Consider the following 12,016-nt stretch of genomic DNA (forward strand, 5'->3'; position numbering starts at 1 on the left):
GTTTTTTTTACAGACTTGCTTGTGATTGTCTGTGTAGTGCGCCTGTTTTATAAATGGAATTGCCTATAATAGTGTTCTGCTAGCTCCCATGTAATTTTCAAAATTGTAAGCTTCAATTTTTTTTTTTTTTTTTTTGAAGGGGGGAGGAAGATGAGAGAGAAAAAGAGGGGAAGCAGCCAAATCTTTGGCAGGGCTTGGTAATAAAAAGAAAAAAGCAAACCAAACAACAAAACCCGATGCATTCAAGGAGAATTTCTTTTTTTTTTTTTCTTACTTATTAAGAAAGAAATACATTAGTTTGTGATTAAGTGGATCAAATAAATTATGTTAGTTCTGTAATACTGCTAATAATTAGATTTGTCTTAGTTATTTAAGTGTAAACTTATTAACCCTTTAAAGGGATAATATTGTGTTGATGTGCATTGATATGCTAGTTTATTATATGTGAGAGAAATCTGAGAGAAATGTCATAAAACACGATTACTCAAGTTGTTTATTTACCATTTCTACAAACTGTAAGGGTATTCATCTTCTGTTTTGCAGAAATGTGTTTTCTTTTCCTTCTTTTTGCCCTCAGGTTAACTAGTAGGTTAAGAAAACATTTTTGATAGGTAAGTTTGGTCGAAGTGAATTAGAAGGTGGCAAAAGGTCAGGTTTTTTTTTCCTTCCTTCAAAGCAGTTTATAAATTATAAAACTAAATGATTTAAAAGCAGTAAGTGCAGAATGTAATAACTGATATCAGTGTCATATTTAAGGACTAAAATAATTGAGAAGTCAAATGAAGCTCGCTGTATTGATACTTATGTATTGTATATGGTTGGAGAAATAGCAACTTGAAGTGTTGGACTATTTTCCCACAGTCGGCATTTAAACTTTCTTCAAGTGTTTGGTTTTTTGGTTTTAAATGCTATCAATAGCTCAACACTTCATAGCTGATAAATATGAGACTACAAATTTGTGGCTTTGGAATCCATCACGCTCTTCTTCCAGAAGAAAAAGAATAGATTAATTTTCTTGATCGACTGTATTTCTACATAACTTTTAAAATCCTGCAGCCTACATCATCAGCTGAAATCTCAACAACAGATATATTGGACAAGGTAAGGCCATCACAGTGAGAGAACTGTTAAATTGTTGCGGATACACAAGACAACCAATGGTATTACTCGGTTATTGAGACATGAGGAGTATCTTAAAATTAAAGCATTCTCACTGTGACACACTCTAAAACCCAAATAATTACATATGTTAACAGCGATTTGGTATGCTAGTATGATGCTTACAGATGCAGAGGCTGTTTGCATTTGCTCACATGCTTAAGCAGCTGCTATAAAGTCTGAAGAGAAAATATATGTAATGAATGAGATATTTATTCTGCTGTTTGGGGTGGAAGGAAAACAGAAGCCAAAAAGCTAACCTTGCTTGTTTAAATCAATTTTTGTAACACTCCCTTAAGTGAATTCTTAGAGAAGACAGCTGTAAGCAAGAATAGGTATTAGCAAACGTACCAAAGACTTCTATTAAAATCAGTGATTTGTTTTCTAGTTCAGACACTCGAGTGTAAAGATGCAGAGTACCGGTATGCTCTCATTTAGTTCAGTATTGATGGTCATAGAACTGAAGCGAGCTGACTGTCCAGTCGTTGTATTTATTATTTTATATTTGCAGACACGCTGATATTTCAGTATTAATCAGTAAAACACAAACTGGATAATTAAAGCTGATTTCTTGCAACTTTAGCTAGATCTTCTGAAATTGCTTGTACCATTCGTTCTGTAGTTTTCTTCAAACTGTTTGCTGTCTGTATGGCATGATCCAGGGTAGAATTTAAAATCTGTTAGGGATAATAAAATAAAGCCATCTTGAGTACAATTGTTTCCATAGGTATGAAATAGGAAATGATGTCCAGTTAAGGCTCTGTGTAGCATTTTCCACAGGTGTACTCTAAAAATATGTTGACAAGTTTAGAACAAAAAATGTGGTAGACTACTCCAAGATTTAAGTGTAATAAATCATTATTTTAACTTAGTGTGGAAAGTTTCAGCTACAGAACAGGTTTTTTAAACTCTCTCCTGTTCCATTATTATCCTCAAATGGATTAGACAAGCTTAAATGGTAATAACTGGTGTGCTGAGAAAGGGTATTGTTAAACAGTTCCATGATGGTGTGGACATACTTTTTTTTAAGATAATGATATGGCTTTTAATTTTTACTCTCAAGTCTTACATTTGCGTTGAAATCATTGGTATTTCTGTTTCTGATGTTGATTGCAGGTTTGTTTCGGGCATACTTCTTGACATTGACATTCCTAAATATTGATGTGAAAGGACAACTTTATCATATATATTTGAAAAGGAGGATTCACTAACCTAAAAAATCTGTCTAGATATAAAGTATATAATAAAACATGCAAAATTATTTTAAACTGTGAATTAGGTAAATACACCTTGATAACACGCTTGCAAGTTAACTTTACAGTGAATAGAATCTTTCATTTACTTGTAAAAATACAGCCAGTCATAATTTGCAGCTGTACTGCAGTAAGACAGAAAACATTCCCCAATGAAGAGTTAGGAAATCTCTCTAGCATCATTGTCTCAGTGCTGTAACCTTCTTGAGTAGGCTGCCATTGACACTCAAGCGCAGCTACCGTACTTCCAGGCAATTACTGCTACTCAGTAATGCTGTCAAAAACTGTGGTTGCAAAACTTGCCTCAGGTTACCTCATCTGTGTTAACTATAGTTAAGAATCAATTTGATTGCTCAGACTCTGAGTGTAATTTAATGTTAACAAATTATTAGAAAAAAAGACACAACATACTTTATTAAGAGTATGTTTCCATTCACAGATCCCTAAAACAAGTCTGTAATACTTAATATGCAATTACTTTTGCTACAAGAGTCCTAATTCTGTCTTGTTTTTCGGAATAAATATGTCAGCTACAGAGGTCAGATGTTGATTTGTTAAACTAGAAACATTGAAGAACTACTCCAAGAGTTTCTTACATTTGTGCTTATGGTAAATATATTAAAATTTTACTCACTAATTAAATTAAAAGATAGTGTGCTCTGAAAAAGACAAAGCACTGCCCCTGCTTATGATAGTGCTGAATATTTTTCATGCTGGACCTTTATTAATGGTATTTTCTGTTGTGCCACACACTTATTACTACAGCTTACCTTTCAGAAAGTCTGTTTACAAGTTCATGGGGCCGTTTATTTGTTTGAGTCTTCTGAGTGGAGATTCTCTTCTGTGCATAAGCTTAAGATATTGAGGCTGTGTTTAAAACTGATAAATGTATTTTCTATATATTTAACACCTTTCTCCATTTAGCATAAATTCAACTCAATGTCACTGCTGAATTAAAATTTGAATACGTTATGATTTTTTTTGTAAATGAGGCCAAATTTTTCCTTTTGAGTTCCCTGTTGAATTTAGTTCTTCAAACGATCTATAGATTTGTATTTAATTTCATACAGTGAAAGACTGCACAGGGAAAGTGTTGAATCATCAGACTATCATAATCCTAATAATTATATAAATACCACTTTGATTTTGTTTTACAGTCTTAATACAGAGAAGTAGCTAACTTACTAATTAACTTTATTTTTTCTGCCTGCAATTTCTTTCTACAGTACAGAGAGTAGAGTCCAAGATAATTGATTTAAAAGCTTGATGTTCAATGTTTTTTTAAAAAAAAAACAGGTATTCCCTAACTCTGCTGTGTGACACACAATTTCAGTGTAGAGCTGGTCTTTCCTTTCAATACTTGCTTATGCTACATTCAGTAACAGCTAGTACTGAAAAGGTTGGCATGGTAATGCCCAATGGTAGTGTTCTTCCATGCAGCACTGGAGATGCTCCTGGCTGAAGTGAAATACAGGATTCTTCAAAACTGGAGAAGGCAAAAGCTGTTGTGAGTAAGGATTAAACTCAGGCAGGTGTGTAAAGGTTGGATTTGCTAATTTCACTTTGCAGGGTCTGTACCCATTTACTGGTTAGCCATAGTGCTGTTTCTTATGCTAAGCTAAATTTTTCTTGGTACGTGAGCAACATGACTTTTTGCTCTTTAAGATCTAGCCCACAATTTAAAATATTTCTGTAACAAACCATACTTACAGGTTGAACCAGAATTTTTATTCCTACACAGGGCACAAGACTGAACAGACTGTTTGTAATTCCTTTGTTTGAGTTGATAACTGCTTTCTATAGGGCATCTGAATTTAAATCCTGAAAACAAAGACATGTTTAAAAAGTAGAATACTATAAACAAGAATATTTTGTGTAGATTTTGGTATTTTTTGCAATTGTTTTACCTTTTTTCTCTTGATGTAATCTTGTATTGAGTGTTCTGTAACTTTCAGTCTCATGTTGCATAAATTCCTCGCTTTGGGAACCATAAGAGTCACAGGCTGAGATGTCTTCTGAATCACTGCCTAAAATCCCCAAAACAGATATTAAAGATCTGAAATACTAAAAGTTTTGGCCTGTGTACCTAAGCAATTACTGGGCTTTCAGCACTGTAATTTCTGAGCCCTTCACAGCCACTAGCAATACTGCAGTTAGAATAAGTTCTTTTTCCTCCATTTTACAGCTGGGGATTGAGCTGTAAAGACTGGCTTTCAGCTTTAACTCTAAGCCTCAAATGCAGATGTTATTTCCAGTCCCAGAAGTGTTTTTATAAAACTAAACACACCCTCTAACTGTCCTTAGGTTTTTGTTCTGGAGGTTAAAATCACTGAAAACAAGCATTGTGAAAACAATGCAGCCCAAGAGGAACATAACAAAGAAGTTGGGAGGATATAGTATGGCACTGCTTTAGGTATTGCCCAAATCAGCATTAAGAATAATGGCCCCAGTGTATTCTATTAAAGTGAAAGGATGTCACAGAGAAGTCAAAGAAAAAAGGTAGGCCCAAAGCATGAAGAGCCCACGTGCTGAGATTTCAAGCTGAATCTACTACAGCTCATGCTGCTCTTTTAGTTTGACAGACTGCCTCAGAGTATTCTACATTAGAAAGATAAATTTAAGCATTTCTTTCTCTTAGGGCATCTTACAGATTCCTAGTGAACCTCTAAGAACTGGAGTCTTAGATGACAGCTGATTTAATTAGTTCATTCACAGTAGCCTGTGTAGGCTCTGGTTTGCATTTGGTGAAACTATTAGGAGCTGGACGGAGGAAGCAGAACACTTCCAGTCTGTCTCTATCCTGAATGGAAGAAAGATTTAAGAAACCGTTCTTGATTTTCATGCAGAATAAGGAAGTTGAATTCCAAAAATGGAAGTGGAAATCTTAATGTGCAATGTTTTAATTACCAAATTTGTTTCAATGTTTGGTTGTACCCAGACTTGTCTGTTGCCTCTTGGTCTGTCACTGACCAAGAGTGGATTTGATGTGGTCTCCTCGAAAGTCAACTTTGTGTTCTTATTGCCTTGTGCTGTGCTAAGCAGTACCATCTGTTGAAACTCCAAAACAATTTTCATGCTGCTTAGATGTGACAGGAATGCATTTCTAAGCGAGATTGAATAGGAGGTATAAGCACAGGGTTCTGACCTTTGTATCACATCGCTACTTACTCAGATTTGTGTCTGATAAATCAGTTGGTTTTCTCTGAGTGAAGATTGAACATACTCCAGTTTTCCTTTCCTGGATGTTTTTATTTCTTTGAGTATGGAAACAGAATAATATCTTAATTTTAGCTTAATACCTGTATGAGTCTTATGGACATAAAATAACGTCTAACCAGATCTTAAGTAAGAAGATAGCAGATTTACTTTCACTGTTCTGAAAAGGTGGGAAGTAGAAGCTTAAATAAAAAATTAACCAATCACAAAATAATGACTTCTTGTCCAAGAATACAGTCTGTCAGAAAGACCTTGCCTTATCAGAGCAGTTAAACATGCCTAAAAGTGAAGTAACAGCTATAGCTTTGAATAGCAATGTAGCATACAACAGTATACATTTACATATAAGTGTTTAAACACGCTATAACAACATTATCAATGGTAAAGATTATGTAGTTTTTTTTTAGTAACTTTGAACCAAGTTAAGGTTTTAATTTTTTACAGCCTTTACAGAATTAGAGGAATATTTGGGATGTACGTTCTGACAGAACAAGATCAAAGCTCCTTGTTTGCCATGTTTGATGTGTGTATTCTCAACAGGGCATGAAGTATCCTCAAATTTATTTGGAAGTGTTTCCAGCCACTCATGAAAACAAGGATCAGAAGATTGAGTTATTTTTTCTTAAGTGACAGAGAGGGGAAAAAATGAAGTTAGGTGAGTTTTACTAGATAAGTATTATCTATTCAGTAAAATAGTCTGAGAGCATTTTTCTCTTATGCTTGCATTCTTCTCCCAGCAAACTTAGAGAATTGTTGTATTCTACACTGCATGTTACCATAAGATGTGACTTTGGATAGAGATTTAATTTGCCAAAACTTCAAACTCCCAATTAAGGCATGTAGAATTATTTTATCACATGGAGATTTCTGTAAACGAAACTCTACAGATTGGCCTTTACACCTTACATCTGAACTATATGCAGAATTATCACTGTGCTCCAGGCCTACCAGATTTGTTTTATGACAATGGTAATTTCAAATATTTGTAGTTGCTGAATAGTTCGTAGTTACTTATTCAGAGTTCTGTCATTTATTACTGAAGGAGTGGGGGGCTTGACACAAAGCCTCTTATTTTCATGCACTATTAAAATTTGTTTGTGGTATTTAAGTACCACAGGCCTTACAGTGGTCCAGTGAGATGGGCTTTTTAAATATGAAATCATTCCAATCTTTAATGAAATTTATGGGAGTTTTGCCCTTTCTCCAGTGGTCTGCTGTATCACGTTCCTTATGTGATTAACCAGGAATACTCCTGAAAACAGGTCATCCTTGTATTTTATACATACTGAATGTGCAGTGTTCTGGGCAGAATCCAGTGTAGAGACAAGACTGGTGCACATGCGTGTGTCAGTTCATTTAGCTGTAGAAAACAGTGTCTATGACTAGCCAAAACACACAATACACTTACCCTTCCATATTTTCTTCATCAGCATTACACTTTTGACTTAACGTACCCTGAGTATGGAATCTAAGACCTTTTTCTTCTGGTGAAAGGAATCTCTGTAGCACCCAGAAAGCAAAACAAACTGCTAGTATTGTTCATATTACTGTGTAGTCATCAAACAGGATAAGTGTGAACAGCAGCATTGGGTGTACATTATTTTTGTATTGCTTTAGTTGCCGTCAGCTCTACAACTTCATCTATTACAATTGTAACTGTAAAGCAGGCTGGACACCATAAGAACACTTCTTAATCCATGAAGTTGGGAGTATGCAAAGTCCTATGTAGCTTTGAGAAGGATTAGCCTATATTCACTCACATCTCTCATTGCCTCAAAATTACAGTAAATGTTGTAAGCAAGGAATTGCCTGTAGATTTTTGCCTTCTGAACAAATAACCAAGGCAGGCCAGTAAACACAGCTAAATCTTTCTTAAGAGAAGTGAACTTGATCACAAATTTCACAAGTTTGGAAACCAATTCAGCAGTGTTATGATAAACTAGTATCTCAAAAGCTGAGCCATCATGCAGTGCAAAAAGGGGAAAAATATTCCATAAATAATTTTAAAGCTGAATATGGTTATCTAAGTTCAAATGAATATGCAAACAGATCTCCTACCATTACACTGGAAGAATGCTTGCTTGCTAGCAGATAACCTTTTCCCAGAGGCTCCATTTCTCTTCTGGAAGTTGATTCAGCTCTCTTTTGTAACCTGAATTGGTTAAGCAAAAAACATTTGTTTTTACTTTCCTAATCTCATTGAGATGATTAACACCTATGAAATACTCTCTGAAAGGGTGGAGAGATGGCCTCTAGAATTGTTTCACCAAGTTTTAATGGTTAATTACATGAATATATCTGCATCCCTCATTTTTTTAATTAAAAATTTAATGCAGATTCTTCTGTAGCAGTATTGCATTTTGACTACTGTTTCACATCCTGAATTAGTGTGGCTGCAATAAATTTTATGCAGAGATATGATAACTTCTAGTGAAACTACTGGTAGTGGTTTGGCTTCAGGAAAGGCCTCAAAGTAGAAATGCCAGGCTGGAAGGAATTCTTGGGTGTTCAGAACTCTCTACGTGTCATTTGGGAATATTCTACCTACTTGCAGATATTCTAAACATCCCGACTTTCTGTACTCAGCAAATAGTTATAGAAAAAGCTTTAATAACTTTGGTAGCTGTCTACTTTACACTTACATGTGAGGACAAAGATTGCACTTTGCAGCTTCGAAAGAAAACAGATGATTTGTTTGTGGGATTACATCACTTGTCTGACTTGTATTTTCTCCCTTGTTCTTGTGAAGAAATGTGGCTTCTTCTGGAGGATCAGTAATGCTTGGAACTACTGAGCTCTGTACAAAGTAACCATAGGATGGTAGTATATGGTCAGGGTATCACAAGTACATGACTTCCACCAGCCAGCATTTCCTGAATGTCTCTAGCTTGGGATTCAGAGAAGACTGGTCTCTAAAATAGTGCCTATGAAAGCTCTCTTAATTTTCTGTTAGAATTAACAAAATTAATGGAGCTGATATTTAATGGGGAACAAAATTTCTTTGAAGTGACATGCTATCCAAAACTGTCATGCTTTACAAATATTAGAGGAAAACATACAACTACACCGTTTAGAGATTTTCTTCAGTAAAACTGTATAATATAGTTTTTAAATGATAAATCTCAGAAATCTCAGAATTACCTCCCAAAGAGGATTTGATGAATGGGCAGATTCATCAGAAATAAGCGAAGGAGCCAAGCTGTATTTGCAGTCATCAGTCTGCTCTTGGATGTCTTCAAGCAGCGTGCCAAGTCTAAATATTTCCCCTTCCACCTTTCTAAAACCAATCACAATACACAGCTAGTGAAACTTATTTCTTACCATTTCTTATCTTATAATAACCATATTTGGCATTGCATTCAATATTCGGGGGGGGGGATTAATGGAGTTCACTGAGTCTCTTTTAAGTACTCGAATTAATCCATTAGCCTAATTATAACAGCAATATGTAAAGCCTGACATGAATTTTGGCCAAATCACTTCTAGCTTACTCCATGTAATGTTAAGGTGATGTTTGCACCTCTGGAGAATGTTAATGGATAAATGAAGTAATAGTTCGAAGACAGTCAAAATATGGAAAATATATGGATGCAATATTCAGCACTTATATTCTAACCTTTCAGGATCAAACTCTCCAACGTGGATAGACTTGTCCTTGTAGTTCTGCAGCTGTAAAACACGGTGCTCCTCTCTAGCAGTTAAGTAACTCCTTTCCAAGGCATCCAGGTATTTTCTCAATTGATTTAATGCCTTAACCAGTGAGAAATAATTCAATAGTAAATTCCATTTTCATTAGTAAGTCATGGTAACCATAGTTACCCAATGTAAGCCAGATGCTGTTTGCAGTGATGTTGGTAAGAATTGGGCTATTGCTCTGAATTAGAACAGGACTGCATCTCATATGCCCACCCAGGAAACTGTGCTGTTCAATTATGTACAAGGAAAATATTGAACTGACTTCAGAACTGATACTCTACATGTCAAAATTCATAGCTTCTATGGCAATTTAAGGCTTTTAACTGATAGGTTTGAATCGTAAATCCTTAAATCTAATTCAGCCATGTAATGAACAATTTCATTTTTTTGCTTCTGAAACTCAATTTAAATCTGCGATTGATTTAAAAAAAAAAAAAAAAAAAAGATTTTTAAATGTCTATTTGAGGAAAATATTGAATATCTTGCCAGAAAATTTTAAGTCTATAGACAATTCAAGAACATTTCTGATTACTGAAAATATATTAATTTACCAGGTAATTGTCTTGTGGAACGAATGTCTCATGGGTCATATGTCTAGTGAAATCTTCCACCTTCAAGAGAAAATACTTTTATATTGGATTTTAAAACTGAGCATTCAGAAAGGGCATACAATCTGAACGTCAATGCAAAATAGATATGGAAACAGAGCTCTTTATTACTTTAATTTTCAGTTGATCTGTCTGTTCTTTCAGTATCTGAGACATCTTTTCTCCTTGTGTTAGTTCTGGCAGTAAATTAGAAGGACTCAGACAGTGTACTTGTACTGTACCAGCTGCTGGAAATGCTGATACCATTGTCCCATGTGGTAATCCTATATAATACAAGAGAAGATCAGTTAGAATTTCTGCCAAAAATTTTGCCTGCAAGTACTATCAAATTGCATTAAATGAATCATTTGCATAGTTACTGCCATTTCATTTACTTCGATCAGGCAAGTTCTGTGTAGTGTTAGGAGCAGGTGCTGTAAAGACTTGAGATGTCCCAGCGCCTCCCGAGTAAACAACAAAGCTTGGAGGTGCAAAATCCGACTGAGGCAGTATCTGTTAAAATGGGAACTTCTGTTAGAGAAACAGGGTCCAGAACACTTGCGAACATTTAACTAAAAAACTTAGAAATACATAGGACAAGTTGTTAATGAAATGCGTATTATAACTGCACCACATCATTTGCTGTGTTCTCAGTACAGATAATATCTCACTGTATAAATGCTGGAATAGTTTAACTCGGTATCAGGGAAATCTGTGTTCAGAGAACTTGTGTAAATGGGTAGCACAATATAAAGGTGACAACAGCTGGGAGAATAGGAATATTCTTAGAGGTAAGGGAACGAATTAATAATTTCCTAAAGATAGGACGACTTGCAATCACAAATAATACTTCAGTGCATCATTAACTGGGCGTTTAAGCTCTGTAGAAATTCAGTCCCACAACACTACATGAAAGCAACTATTGACAGGAGGGGGACACTTGCTGATAGCTGCAGAATGCTTTTGTGAATTAGTCATGTTACATTTTACTTGACACAGAATATCTTTTTATGGTAAACATCACTCTTGAGAAGTATTAACAATCTTCTAAAGCATCTTAATTACCTTGAGCTGTTGCAACAATTCTGGAATTCTCATTTCTTGGTTCTCTACTTCAACAGAACGGGAACAGTTCCTTTCTAGAATGTTGTCCACAGTTTCTGATTGACTGAGCAAAATGGGGAAGGATTTTGTTGGTTCAGTTGTAGGAACTGATTTAATATTTTCATTTATTTTTGGCACTTTTAGTTCTGAAGTAATTTCAGAGAAGTCCGGAAGGCAATGGTGAACGTCACCATGTATGAGCCTGGGAGATGAAGCGGTTTTCTTAAACACTTCTCTCTGTTCCTTCGTGTTGTGAGAGCGGTGTGTGTCTTCGTATCCGCTCCTCAACTGGGAGCTGTTGTGTCTGCACCCGCAGCTACCAGCAGACGAAACAGATCGCTTGGAAACAAATTTTTCATTTAGCACACTTGGATTTTTCCCAGCGGTGCATCCATCCTCCTGCTTTTCTCGATGATACTCTTCCACTGTCGTTGCCTCCTGTTCAGGTGTTAAAGAGCCTTTGCTGTGTTCGTGAGTCTCAGGTTTGGTTGTTGTTTCACCAATGCTTTCAGTGTAGGATGTCTCCGGTACGGTCTCACACTCGATTAGCTGCCATGTGTTCAGTAACTCTCCTTCAGGAAAAAGACGCCAGAGGCCGTTGGACATCTTTGCGTTGGGCAGCTGTTCCTTGCAGGCTGCTTCATCTTCAGAGCAGGATACACTTAGCATGTGAGGCATGTTCCCTGGGCAGTCCCGCAGCCCCTCCGCATTGCTGCTGTACTTACAGCTCAGCCCCTCGTCTCCATCGTAGGGCAGCTCCTCCTGCTCCCCGGCACTGCAGGTGGGACTGGCGCTGTGTGCCGGCGGCCCCAGCTGCTCGCTGCCGGGCTCCATCTCCCCGCTGTGTCCCCCCTCTCCTCTGTGCTCCGCCCTGCAGCGCCCCCCGGCCCTTCCCGCGCCCGCGCCTCCTGGCCCCGCCCCTTTTCCCCACTCAGGGGGCGTGGCTTCCATAAGCCCCGCCCCCTCGCAGGGCGCTGCCTCCCGCCGGCCGTTGGGGCCGCG

The 12,016-nt window shown here is 36.8% G+C and overlaps 1 protein-coding gene across 1 annotated transcript; it reads right to left on the reverse strand.

Annotated features, from left to right (window-relative positions):
- Nucleotides 1-74: 74 nt before the first annotated feature.
- On the reverse strand, nucleotides 75-11,853 carry AKNAD1 (AKNA domain containing 1). Its single transcript, XM_084527493.1, has 15 exons — nucleotides 10,976-11,853; nucleotides 10,306-10,423; nucleotides 10,043-10,194; nucleotides 9,875-9,934; nucleotides 9,244-9,377; nucleotides 8,769-8,904; nucleotides 8,270-8,424; nucleotides 7,650-7,779; nucleotides 7,036-7,127; nucleotides 5,580-5,665; nucleotides 4,319-4,438; nucleotides 4,122-4,232; nucleotides 3,182-3,263; nucleotides 2,228-2,309; nucleotides 75-1,835 (listed from the first exon to the last, which is right to left on the reverse strand). The coding sequence occupies exons 1-15, from the start codon at nucleotides 11,846-11,848 to the stop codon at nucleotides 1,716-1,718; spliced, it is 2,451 nt and encodes an 816-aa protein (XP_084383619.1). The 5' UTR covers nucleotides 11,849-11,853; the 3' UTR covers nucleotides 75-1,715.
- Nucleotides 11,854-12,016: the final 163 nt, after the last annotated feature.

Source organism: Aythya ferina (assembly GCF_964211825.1).
Source record: "Aythya ferina genome assembly, chromosome: 8".
Lineage (NCBI taxonomy): Eukaryota > Metazoa > Chordata > Aves > Anseriformes > Anatidae > Aythya > Aythya ferina.